Below are 13656 nucleotides of genomic sequence, written 5' to 3'. Positions count from 1 at the left end.
GTTTCTCAATAAACAAGTTACAAAAAAAGGAACGAGTGAGTTGCTGAACATTTGTCTGTGGGACCGTTCATCAGTGACAAGAGGGGCTTCTCCCTGACAGCTGGAGACTGACTGGTTCGGGTTTCCACCCACCCAGTTCCCTGTTGGCCTTTGAGTTTCCACGGGCGGTCGCTGCTGCCCTCTGGTGGCGGAGCCCTGTATTGCGTCTCCTGGCGCCATGAGGGAGGGGGCGGGGAAACAAGGAGTGAGGTTGGTAGTTCCTCCACAAAGTTCCTTGATGTTTGCTGAGAACTTGAGAATCGGGACTCTGCATGGTGAGGCCCAGGGCAAGAGCCTTTCCAACACTGCTTTGAAGAAATGAACTCCAGCTAGTAGGATTATACTCCCCTCAGGCTCTGCCTACTGCTGGCAGTCTCCTGGGGTCCTACCGCTTGACCACTGGTCTGGTTTTGGAGGCGAACCCGCGGCACACAGTAACTGGAAGAGGATGGGTCGCAGTGACATGAGCCAGCTGTACTACTAGTACTTGCTAGCCACGAGCTATTTGGGGATGAGAGTGGCGTTCCTGGGGTGAAAGACGGGACACCAGAATACTCCTTGGTGGCGACGAGGATTATCCGTTTCCAAAGTTTACGGGAGGGCCAGATATTCTCAACTAGGGCTCTCGGCTTGTCACATTTGCGACGTGTCGTGTTTGGGTCGCCCTTCTGAGCCTAGTATCTTGAGTCCGCCCTGAAAACAGGCTGCTGACCAGAAGTCAGTGCAGAAGGCATTCACCGGCAGGGGGCACCATGGCTCCACAGTGCGGGCCAACAGAATGGGTAGGGAGGGGAGGTGGGCAGAATTCCTGCATTTGCACACCGGCTAGTGCCAGGGTCAGACTATGTGGACACACCCAACCCACCTTTTGGCCTCTTCTCCGAACGACCGCGGCTACAACCTGTGGGGAGATAGGCTGTGTCCGCCGACTAGCAGCAAGGGCTGGATGCGAACCCGGTGCTAGGATACAGCCCGCCAATCAACACATTCCCTGTGAGGGGTGGGACCGGCCAATCAAAGGGTCCTTGCTAGAAGGCGGAGCCTGCCAACCAAAGGCTGTCCCTGTGAAGAGGCAGAAACCACGAATCTCCTAAGCAGGGGGTGCGGGTGCAGGGACACGTGGTGATGGGGATGCACCGCGGTTGCGGTTCAGCATCCATTTCTTCAGGTCCTTCATTTCCCCTGGGACGGCAAGACAAACACCCAGGTCCCCGGACCATAGCCGAGGAGAAATAAGACAGGGAGGTGAACCTAGGAGGCTGCCTGGCAGAGGTGGCGCCAGCTGCCCGTGGGTGGAGCCTCGTAGCCTTGCCTTGTAGCCCCGCCCCTGCGCTGTCGCTCATCTGGGCTCTAGCCAGCGCGCAGCATCCAGCGCTGCAGGCTCCGGGCTATGGACGCCCCGGGTGCTCCGGTCCCAGCCGCCGCCCCCAGGTCGGCGAAGGAGCTGAAGATAGTGATCGTAGGTGACGGCGGCTGCGGCAAGACGTCCTTGCTAATGGTGTACTGCCAAGGCTCATTTCCCGAGGTAAGGCCCGCTTGGTGGCAGGAAGGGTGAGGATGGGCTTGGGACCGCCGGGAACAAGGGGTTTGCCCCAGCCTGGACCCAGGCCCCAAACCTGGACCGTGGAGTCTCAGCTGTCTCCTCCAGGGAGCCCTTTGAGAATTCCTGAGCCCGGTGGTTTGCCAGGTCTTCGCTGGTCGAAGTGAGGGTGTTAGACAGTCGTGGGGGGAGGTTTATGTCTGGGATGGTTAGCCCTCTTTTGCACCCCTTAAAAGATCAACGCGACCCCCCTTCTCTCGCAGCACTACGCCCCGTCGGTGTTTGAGAAGTACAAGGCTAGTGTGACAGTGGGTAACAAGGAGGTGACCCTGAACCTCTACGACACGGCTGGTGAGTGCACCAGAGTCCCACAGGCTCTCCGTGGTCATCTCCAAGGTTTCCCCTGCCTTGTGGGGCATTTCCTTCCGGACACCCTAACAGGCCAGGTCCCTGCAGGATGCTGGCTGGCTTGGCTGGGAGGTTCTGGAAGCCAGAAGGACCCCCGGGGCCATCTCAGCTTTAAGTGGAGGTGATAGATTGAGGTACACTCTGGATCCCCTCCCCTAGCACCCTACCCCCGGTCCCCCCCACACACACACAGCGCTAAGTACTGTTCATTCCCCAGCTTCGTTCCTCTCCTGTGGTTCTAGGAAACGTGGGCTGTACTTCTGCCTCCCCAGGGCTGCAGAATTCATTTCGATTCCTTACCGTTCCTGCCTGGTCTCTGCTTTGAGTCCCCTGGGGGCTTGGATTCCAATGGGCTGTGTTCCTCGGCCAGCCCTATAATTTTAGTTTAGTGAGGTCTGGATCAGGGTCGTGACTCCTGGATGCTGCGTATGGCTGGGCAGGTCTGTGTGTTGGGACCCCCAAGGTCCTGTGGGAATATACCTCTCTTCCCGTGCCCCTGGCTTCTGGGATCATAGAGCCTCGGTCTATTCTGTGGTTTCTTGGTTTTTGACTGTGAAGAAATAGAGGACTTGAGCTTAAGGCTCTAAAGTCTGGCCCAGGCAGTGGTGGCGCACTCACGCCTTTAGTCCCAGCACTTGGGAGGCAGAGGCAGGTGGATTTCTGAGTTCGAGGCCAGCCTGGTCTACAAAGTGAGTTCCAGGACAGCCAGGGCTACACAGAGAAACCCTGCCTCAGGGGTGGAGGGAAGACTCTAAAGTCTGGATCAAAAGAAGTCACTCTCTGCTACTGCCAGCACCTCCGAGAGGGGACTTCTGCTCATAGTCAACAAACAGTGGTTCCCTTTGGGATGTCATCAGCCTTTGCAGGGTAAAGGTTGGGCCAGGTACAGCCTCACCCAGGACTGTGACTCAGTGTTTAGTGACGGGTAGAACCACGTCATTGAGTGCCCCTTCCCTGCTAGTCCACCCCTGCGTGTGTGTGTGTGTGTGTGTGTGTGTGTGTGTGTGTGTGTGACAGTCGCTGATCTTAGTTGGAGCCCAAACCCAGGCACTCTCTCCACCCTTCCCGGAGAAGATCAGGAGGTGGAGGTCGCCACCTCAGGCCTTTATATCATTCTGGTAATGGGCAGGTTCTATTGGAGAGACACCCTACCCCTCTCTGAGTGACCAGCGGAGGCTCCCTGCCCACCTCTTCCAACCCCAGGTGTATGAGGAAGGAATTCCTGAGGTGTGGCTTAAGGAGCAGTAAATCTGTCTGGAAAACCCACTTTCACATGCCTCTTATTAGGAACCAGGGAGCGGCAGAACCATTGACCACACTTGGAGGCACTGTTCTGGCTGAACGGAGCCATTGCATACCGCCCCACAGGAGCCCCACGGAAACCCCCACAGGAGAGGCCAGGAAGTCTGTTTTTCCCTCCCTCTGCCATCAATCTTTCCTCTCACATCCCAGAGTTCTCTGTTGGGGGGGGGAAGCCCCGCCTCCTGCACCCCACCCCCACTCCCCAGCACCTGACCAGAGCAGAGACCATTTTGGGCATCTCTTGGAACAAGAAAGATGCTCAGTAGACATGTCGGGCGGCAGTGTCAGGATGAATTTGTCCCGGGAGGCTGTGGAGAGATGGACGGAGAGCCCAGTGGCCCTCACCAGGAGCTTGTGAGGATTGCTTGACGTGATGATTCTTGTCTGTGACTTTCTGCTTTGTGCGTGGAAACAGACCGAGAGAGGCTCTGACTTGGTTTCACAGGTCGTGCCACTGAAGGCTTCTGGGCCTTGTTCTCATCTTTCCTCAGAGCTACGAGTCAAGGGAATTAAACCAGATTTCACATACACAGCAGCGCAGGGACTGGCTCTTGGGCGGCTCAGCATATACTGTTCTTTAGACCTCTTTGTTTTTGTTTTGTGCTAAGGCTGGAAATCAGGTTCTTGTGCATTAACTAAGTTCTACCCTGCCCCTCAAGCTGAGTGGGTCTGTCTGTCTGAGACAGGGTCTCTGTCCCTCCGGCTAGCCTCAAAACATCCCGAGTAGCCCATGCTGCCCTCAGATCCTGCCTCAGCCTCCTGAGGTATGCGCCACCACACATGGCTCTGGCCCCAGCTCTTTCTGTAGGGTATGGAGAATCTAGATGGGCCCTCAAGAATGTCCCTCGGTGGCTGGGGGAAATTCGAACGGCAGGAGGAAATTCCCTGGCCAGAGAGCAGTGGCTTGTGAGGCTGGGTCATTCCTCTCGTGTGTGCACAGGGTTTGTCAGGAGGAGGAGGCTCTAGAAGAGTCTGTGGAGTAAATGAATTCATCACTGGGGAGATGAGTCAGCTCTACCTGTGGCTGGGTCTTGGGCTAATGTGGGGGGAAATGACGGTCAGCAACTGTCTAGACTAGAGAAAAGGGGAGGCTTAAGGGGGTGAGATCAATGAGTTAGAGATGAATCTAGAAAATGCCATAGAAAGTTCTAGAGCTGGGGAGAGCAGCTTCCCAGTCAGCTGCAATCAGAATTACGGGACAGGAATGACCTCCCCCCCCCCCCGCCGCCGCCAAAAAAAAAAGTTGAATTTTCTTCTGAACCCAGAATGGAATGCTAGGTCCATGCCCACAGGGCCCGTATGGAAGGCCCATGTGGCTGCTTGTCCGCATCCTGCGGAAGTAGTCAGAGACACCCCAGCCTTTTACTGAGCATTGGGTGCTCAGAGGTAGAGAGGGGGTGGGGCCACAGCACTCACAGCACAGCTCCAGTAGCCTCCCCTGAGCCCTGACAGCTTCAGACAGGAAGCTGTGGTGAGGTTGGGGAGGTTCCTGGGCAGAGGGGTGGTGCCATGGTGGGGTTGTTTAGACACCACCCAAAGGCTCTCATCTAGTGCTGGAAGGACACAGTAGCTTGGGGAGCTATGTGCGAGAGAATCAATGGGGAAAAGGTCAGGGTGGGGTGGGGGTGGGGTCAAGAGCTGCTAAGACAAGGGGTCAGGACAAGACAGGGGCTGTGGATCGTAGAGTAAGTCAAGTCAGGGACCATGGGCTAAGGTCAGGCTGGGACTTCCCCGACTCTTCCTGTCCCCAGGGAGGAAAGGTGGGTGGGGGTGGGCTAGCTGAGCAATGCAGCAGCTTCCCCTTCTCATGCCAGCCACCATCCCTTCTCTAAGCAATGCTTTGGTCCAACTGGCTCACCTCCTGCGGTGTAAATGCCCCTCCCACAGATCACTCTGTGGGGAGCACGCTGGCCAGTCTTCAACTCAGGCTCTGGGACTTAGGAGCCCTGTCCCGGAAAAGGAACCCAGCTGTCGAGGGGACGCCCCAATTCACAGAGGAAATGTGTCGGGTAGGGTGACAACCTCACTTCCACCTGCCCCACAGACTTTGAGACTCAAGAGAGCTCAGGCCCACAGCCCCCATTCCTTACTAGAACCAAGGGCATACTTAAAGAGATGCTGGCCGCCTCTGTGACTTTTCATCTTTAATAGACCAACCTAGAGGGTTCCAATTGCACCCAAGTCATTAGCCTCTGCCCAGCCCCTAAGTTTTTTTGTTTTACAAATCAGCATATATCTCAAATCGCCACTCTCCTTGATGAAGAAATGGAGGCTCAGGAAGAAAAGACTCAGGCCCCGAAGGTGCACCACAGTAGGGCAGTAATACCTAAATCCCTTGTCTTTTGTTTGTTTGTTTTTTTTAATTATTTATTTTATGTATATAACTACACTCCACCTGTCTTCAGACACCCCAGAAGAGGGCATCAGATCCCATTATAGATGGTTGTGAGCCACCATGTGGTTGCTGGGATTTGAACTCAGGACCTCTGGAAGAGCAGTCATTGCTCTTAACCGCTGAGCCATCTCTCCAGTCCTTGTTTTGTTGTTTGTTTGTTTGAGATGGGGTTTCTCTGTGTGTAGCCCTGGCTGTCCTGGAACTCTGTAGATCAGACTGGCCTTGAATTCAAAGATTGGCTGCCCATGCCTCTGCCTCTGCCTCTGCCTCTGCCTCTGCCTCTGCCTCTGCCTCTGCCTCTGCCTCTGCCTCCTCTGCCTCTGCCTCCTCTGCCTCTCTGCCTCTCTGCCTCTCTGCCTCTCTGCCTCTCTGCCTCTCTGCCTCTGCCTCTGCCTCTGCCTCTGCCCAGCTCAAATTCCTTATCTTATTCCTTATCCAGTGTAGGACTCATACTAAATTCTACGAAAAGTCAGGCCAGGCAGAATCAAGCCTGAGGAGCAAATAGTGTCTAAGCCGGCTCCCCGTTCCCTCCCCGGTGCTCCCAGTTTCATGAGACAGCTGTTTGTGCCTCTGTTTTCCCCAGCAACCTTGCCAGGACTGGGGTGTTGTCCTCATTTAGTGTACTGTTGCTGTAACAAAAACAGTTATCAAAAGCAACTTTGTAGGGAGAAAGGGCTTCTTTGATTTATAGTCCATCTTTTTTTGTTTATTTGTTTTTTTTCCCTTTGGTTTTCTTGAGACAGGGTTTCTCTGTATAGCCCTGGCTGTCCTGGAACTCACTGTGTAGACCAGGCTGGCCTCGAACTCAGAAATCCACCTGCTTCTGCCTCCCAAGTGCTGGGATTAAAGGCGTGCGCCACCACAGCCTGGCTGACTTATAGCCCATCTTTGAGAGAAGCCAATGCAGGAACCCCAGACAGAACCTAGCTCGGTGGCTCTCAGGCTTCCTAACGCTGCCACCCTTTAATACAGTTCCTCAAGTGGTGATGATCCCCCCCCCCCAGCACATTGTTTCATTACTACTTCAAAACCATGATTTTGCTACTGTTAGAAATCGTAACGTAGCTATCTGACATGCAGGATATCTGATCTCTGTGAAAAGGTTGGTCAGCCCTCAGAGGGGTCGCTACCCAGATGGAGAGGCAGGCACTGAAGCGAGAGCTCGGAGGAGAGCTACTGACACGTTTCCTTAGCTATCTTCCTTATCTAACCCAGGACCACCGCTTGGGGGGCGGCACCACCTGAGGAACGTTTATCCTACCTCCACAATTAGCAATCAAGATAACACACTGCACCCCAGACATGCCCGCAGGCCATTCCGATGCAGGCAAGTGACAATTGAGGTTCGTTCTTCTCAGATGTGTCAAGTTGACAACCTAGATTAGCTGTTACAGGTGCGTAGAATGAAGCTCTGTTCCTGCCTTCTGGGGGTAGGCTGAACAAAACAAAACAAAACAATATAAAACAAAACAGAACAACCTGAGTGCCTTTTATGACAGAGTCTGACGAGCTGTGAGGGGTAAGTCATTTCGATTGTCTGCGTCTTGGTTTCTCCAGTTAGGAGACAGCGAGTGCCTAACTTGTATGATTGTTGTGCAGAATACTAAATTTGCCTGATAAATTGTGTGTGTGTGTGTGTGTGTGTGTGTGTGTGTGTGTGTGGAGACAGCTCAGTGGTGTGGAGTGTGTACTACATTTGCAGATGACTTGAGCCTGTTCGCAGTACGCAATGCCAAAGGGTTCACCCTGTAAGTCCGGATTGGGAGAGCCAATACTCCCATGAGCACCCACTTTTTCAAGTGCATAGATTGCTTTATTGATGCACGCATTTATACAAAATTATTTTTTTGTTTTGTTTTTTCGAGATAGGGTTTCTCTGTGTAGCCCTGGCTGTCTGGCTGTCCTGGAACTCACTTTGTAGACCAGGCTGGCCTCGAACTCAGAAATCCGCCTGCCTCTGCCTCCCGAGTGCTGGGATTAAAGGCGTGCGCCACCACACCCAGACAAAATTTTATTTTAAAAAGCATTTTGAACAGGGTAGGCATTCACAGATGAATATTGCTACCAGTCAGCATCTCTGTGATCACCAAGTCTCCCCTGCTTTTACAGCTCCATTTCACAGATAAGAAAACTGAATGTGGGGTTCAGTCCTAGTGGGGAGGCCTTTGTGGACACGCTGGGCGCTTTTTAGAACAGCGGGGGGTGGGGGTGGGAGCAGACAGCCGACCTTGGCAGCGGGGACGAGGCTATTTGGCACTGCAGTTTACAGAGTGCCCAACGGTGACCTTGACAGACTTGCTCTCCTGAGTCACCTCGTGGGTGCTGCTTGAATTAGCACAGATCAGGAAGCGGAAACCCAACGCCAAAGGGCAGTGTGGGCACCGGGCTGGACTTAGCTTTTGCTCGCTTAATTTCTACTGTGCTCACCTGACTTCCAAGACGTGCGCAGTGATACCCCCCCCCCCCCAACCTGGGAAGGGAACAAAAGTCTTGACAACCCTGCAGCATCAGATCGTAAGTTGTACCCTAAGGCAAAAACAAAAGACAACCTTTGTTATGGGACAGACGGACACACCAAGAGGCCATTGGTTCAGGGTGGTCAAGAAAGGTTTCCTGGAGGTGGTGACCTTTCTGCTTAGGTAAGGAGGGAGAGAAAACCAGCTGGCTGCAACCTGTCCAGAGAACCTTCTGGAAGAGAGACTAGCAAGAGCAGAGTGTGTGAACACTCTCAGCCCACTGTGGGTCGACTTCCTTCTACCTACAGCAACCTGACTCCGCCCACTTCCACCCAGCCCTCTCTCGCTTTAATGCAATAGTGGAGTTGTGTGTAGTTATTCTGCCCCACACATCTCGGCCCTTATCTCTGCTGCCGAAGCAAACCAGTGATTAGCCACTACTTCCTGACTGTGTCCTGGGGGGCCAGGAATTCCTAAAGGACACAAGTGATAAACTGTGTGCCCTGTTTACCTGGGAGACAGTAAACAGGTCTGTGCCTACAGAACCTGTCTGGAACAAGCAGGAGGAGGCACATTTGGAAGACTTGCTGAGAGCGGGGACGACCTATCAGAGGCATGCACCAGCCAGTTCCTGGACCTCATTTTACAACTGTTGGTGGGAAATCTCTAGACCAGTGGTTCCCGACCCCTTTTGGGGCGTGAAGTGTCCCTTTTAACAGGGGTCACATCAGATATCCTGCATATCAGATATTTACACTGTGACTCATAACAGTATCAAAATTACAGTTAGGAAGTTGCAATGGAAGTATGTTTAGAGTTGGGGGTTTAGCATTAGGGAGGTTGGGAACCACTGCGCTAAGTAAATTTTTGGAAGAGAGTGTGTTTTGTTACACCAGACAGACATCACTCCTACCCGCACCTACAACTTTAGAGGGCTAGAGCCCGTTTTTACCCACTACAGAATAAGAGCTGTTAGTTTGTATCCATTCCACTTAGAATGGGGGTGGTGTGGAGTTGGCTCCTCGCTCTGTGGCTGTGGGTAACCTGCTTCTTTCGTGTAAACTGAGCCCTTAGTGTTGGAAATCTGAGCACAGCCATTCCTTGGTACTGACGGGGGGGGGGGACCCAAGACCTCCCCCCACCCGCACCCCCATTCTTGGTAGTCACAGGGGATGGGATCCAAGACCTCCCACCCACACCCCCATTGATAGTAAAATCCCTAGGAGACTCAAATTCCATCCTTATGTAAGGTGGTACGCCATCCTCGGTAAGGCACAACATCTTTACATACCTTTTCAGTTACCCTGGGCTACTCGTGATACAGTATCAGTGCTGTGCAAATCCTTGCTACCTGGATGACTTAGGGAAAGGTGACAAGAAGTCTGTATTTGTTCGGTAGTGATATGTTTCTCTGAATGCTTCTACCTGAAGGTGTTTCTGTGCATACAGGATCCAAAGACACTAGGTTGACTGTATTTCTATTTTCCCTTTCATATCGAGTTGTAATTAAGGGCATATATTGGGGGAGGTGGTGTAGGCTTGAGACAGGGTTTCTCTGTATAACCCTGGCTGTGCTGGAACTTGATTTGTAGACCAAGCTGGCCTTGAACTCAGAGATCCACCTGCCTCTGTCTGCCTCCCAAGGGCTGGGACAAAAAAAACAAAAAAAAAAAACCTAACAAAAAAATGTGCATCACCTCTGCCTGGCGAAGGCTTTTTTTTTTTTTTTTTTTTTAAAGAATAATTTTTTTGTGTATGTTTGCCTGTGTGTATGTATGTGCAGTACATGTGTGACAAGTGCTTATCAAAGGTCAGAAGAGGGAATCACATTCCCTGGAGCTAGAGTTACAGATGACTGAGCCATGTGAAGACTGGGTACAGAACTTGGGTTCTCTTTGAGAGTGGGGGATACTTTTTAAAGATTTATTTATCATATCTAAGTACACTGTAGCTGTCTTCAGACACTTTTTCTTCTTACTCCGGCTCCAGAAGACACCCCAGAAGAGGGCATCAGATCTCATCGTGTGGTTTCTGGGATTTGAACTCACAACCTTCAGAAGAGCAGTCAGTGCTCTTAACCACCAAACCCCCTCTTCTGTCCCTGGCACACGGCTTTAATCCCAGCACTCAGGAGGCAGAGGCAGGCAGACGAATCTCTACATGAGTTGGAGGCCAGTTTAATATAAATAGTTAGACCTAGGACAGCCAAAATGAGATCTTGTCTTGAAAAAAAAAAAAAGGAAGGAAACCAATCAATCAATCAATCACTGGTAGTTTGGAGAGGATGTCATAGCAAGCAATACACAGAGCCAACCTGTGCACGAGGCTCTCTGCAGTGACAGCCACCAGCCTGGTGTGACAATTAATCATTTGAAATGTAGCCAGCTAGTACACTCAAGGAACTCAAGGTTTTCTTGTTAACTAGGTGACATTCAGATAGTCACATAGGCTTAGGCATTGACTGAGGTCTGAAGAGAAGACCATTTGGGGTCCTATATGGGATAACGTCTGAGTCACGGCCCCACTGTCCCACATAGGGTGTCTCCTGGTTGTAGTGAGGAGGGAGGCTGCAGTGGAGGCCACTTCTCCCGTGTTGAGGGGTCTTGGGCAAAAGGACAGCATAGGTCGTTTCCCTGGCTCATCTGTCACATGACGACATGATGGCCCATGTATACTTAGATAAACTACACATTAGAGGGATTCTGGCTGGTGACACCCCACAGGGCAGCGTTTATTATTTGTCCCTGTCCCACGTTGGTTGGGCTGGTATGTGCCAGCACTTGGAAGTTGGAGGCTGATGGGTCAGGAGTTCTGGACCAGCCTGGGGTACGTGAAATATATCTCAAACAAAACAAAAAACAAACAATACACAAAGCTAGGCAGTGGTGGCCCATACCCCGCGCTCAGGAGGCAGAGGTAGATAGATCTGTGTGTGTGAGGCCAGCCAGAGCAAGCGAGTTCAGGAGAGCCAGGGTTATTCAAAAGAAACCTGCATCAAATCCCTAAAATACTGGGAGGCAGAGGCAGGCGGATTTCTGAGTTCGAGGCCAGCCTGGTCTATAAAGTGAGTTCCAGGACAGCCAGGGCTATACAGAGAAACCCTGTCTCGAAAAACAAAAACAAAAAACAAAAACAAAACAAAAAAAATCCCTAAAATACACGCATGCATGGATGGCATATGCCTTTAATCCCAGCACTTCAGGGGCAGAGGGAAGAGTTAGAGGCCAGCCAAAGCTTACATAGTGAGACCATTTTAAAAAACAAACAAAACAAAACAAAACCAAACAAGGAAATGGGCTAGAGAGATGGCTCAGTGATTGAGAGCACTGGCTGCTCTTTCAGAGGACTCAGGTTCAATTCCCAGCACCCACATGACAGCTCACACCTGTCACTCCAATCCAGGGGATCTGATGCCCTCTTCTGGCCTCTGCTGGCACTGCATGTATGTGATGCATAGACATACATTCAAGCAAAACACTCATTCGCACACAAAAGCAGCCAGTGTTTTTAACCGCTGAGCCATTTCACCAGCCCCATAATTTTTTTTTTAAATTAGTTAATTAAAAATTATTTCTTGTCTTCTCAAGACAGGGTTTCTTTGTGTAGCCCTGGCTGTTTTGGAACTAGCTCTGTAGATCAGGCTGGCCTCCAACTCACAGAGATCCACCTGCCTCTGCTTCCTGAGTGCTGGGACTAAAGTCTTGCACCCACTACCACCTGCTTTCATGCACATGAAATAAATCAACTTTAAAAGTTACCTGCTGGGTATTGAACCTGGGTCCTTTCTGTAAGAGTAGCCAGTGTTCCTAACCACTGAGCCATCTCTTTAGCACCCCCCAAATAAGCTCATTTTAAAAAATTGTTTGTTGGTGGCTGAAGAAATAGCTCAGCGGTTAAGAGCACTGACGGCCCTTCCAATAGGTCCCGAGTTCAATCCCCAGCAAACACATGGTGACTCACAGGCACCTGTAATTGGATTTGGTGCTCTCTTTTCGTGTCTGAAGACAGCTACAGTGTACTTAGATATAATAATAAAGAAATCTTTAAAAAAAATTCTTAGGGCTGGAGAGATGGCTCAGTGGTTAAGAGCACTGACTGCTCTTCTGAAGGTCCTGAGTTCAAATCCCAGCAACCACATGGTGGCTCACAGCCATCTGTAATGAGATCTGATGCCCTCTTCTGGAGTGTCTGAAGACAGCTACAGTGTACTCACATATAATAATAAATAAATCTTTTTAAAAAAAAATTCTTAAAAAAAATAAGGAGGGGGGAGGGGTTTCCTTCCAGCTAGGTATGATGGTACACACCCAGCACACAGAGGCAGGTAAATTGGCTGTGCGTTTGAGGCGAGCTTCTAGGTTCTGATTGAACTGGGGCTGTGGAGGGCTGTGTCATCCTATGCCCTCCCCTGCCCCCCGCCCAGTGGGTGTCAGGTGCAGTTAGGAGCTGACTGCCCTGTGAGACGGGGTTTTATAAAGGTGCCTGTTCCAACTTGCCCGGTGTGGTGGCGCACGCCTTTAATCTCAGCACTCGGGAGGCAGAGGCAAGTGGATTTCTGAGTTTGAGGCCAGCCTGGTCAACAAAGTGAGTTCCAGTGAGAAACCCTGTCTCGAAAAACCAAAAAAAAAAAAAAAAAAAAAAAAAAGTGCCTGTTCCGACCTAATTAGCATTTGCAAGAATGGGCAAGAAGACAGCTGTGCCAGAACCAAGGAGAATGGAGCTCAGCATTCAGGGCCTTGGGGATATCGAAATGGAAAAGACCCCCAGATCTGAGTCTCAGCCTTGGCAGGCAGGGGAGTGTATCGCCTTTGGCATAAGGGCTGCAGTTCACATTTCTTCTCTATTGATCACATATGATCTACCTCCCTTTCCCTGTCGAGGAAACTAGCCCCACCCCCCACCCCCCAGGTCATCCACCATCAAAGCCCAGACAGGGACCCCAGGCAGCCAGAGGTTCATGCCTCTGACACTCCCTGCCCCCTGATTTCAGGGCAGGAAGACTACGATCGGCTGCGGCCCCTGTCTTACCAGAACACACACCTCGTCCTCATCTGCTACGATGTCATGAACCCCACCAGTTACGACAACGTCCTCATCAAGGTACCGTCCTGCCTGCCTGCCTGAGAGAGGGCTTGGCTCCAGAGTGCTCCCTGCCCTAATAACCCTGCCTTCTCCCCTCAGTGGTTCCCCGAAATCACACATTTCTGCCGAGGGATCCCCACAGTGCTCATTGGCTGCAAGACAGACCTGAGGAAGGACAAGGAGCAGTTGCGGAAGCTCCGGGCAGACAGGCTGGAACCAATTAGCTACACACAGGTGGGTCAGGGGTCCAGCTACAGCGATCCTCGAACAGCCATAGCCTGGGTCCACGATTCCCGAACACCCATAGCTGGAAATCACCTAGGCCGTCCTCTTTCTTTTTCTTTCTTTCTTTCTTTCTTTCTTTCTTTCTTTCTTTCTTTCTTTCTTTCTTTCTTTCTTTCTTTCTTTCTTCTTTCTCTCTTTTTTTTTTTTTT

At 51.4% G+C, this 13656-nt stretch overlaps 1 protein-coding gene across 1 annotated transcript in view; it reads left to right on the top strand.

Moving 5' to 3' along the window:
* Positions 1–1401: 1401 nt before the first annotated feature.
* Positions 1402–13656, top strand: part of Rhof (ras homolog family member F, filopodia associated) — a 15810-nt gene continuing 3555 nt past the window's right edge. Inside the window, exons 1-4 of the mRNA XM_021187248.2 lie at positions 1402–1564; positions 1843–1930; positions 13131–13240; positions 13322–13456. Coding sequence (XP_021042907.1) covers positions 1430–1564; positions 1843–1930; positions 13131–13240; positions 13322–13456 — 468 coding nt within the window. The 5' untranslated portion in view covers positions 1402–1429. The remainder of the gene's footprint in view (positions 1565–1842; positions 1931–13130; positions 13241–13321; positions 13457–13656) is intronic.

The sequence above is a fragment of the Mus pahari genome, chromosome 23, assembly GCF_900095145.1.
Source record: "Mus pahari chromosome 23, PAHARI_EIJ_v1.1, whole genome shotgun sequence".
Classification (NCBI taxonomy): Eukaryota; Metazoa; Chordata; class Mammalia; order Rodentia; family Muridae; genus Mus; species Mus pahari.
The sequence above is the reverse complement of the archived record's forward strand: the minus strand, read 5'-3'. Positions and strand labels throughout refer to the sequence as shown.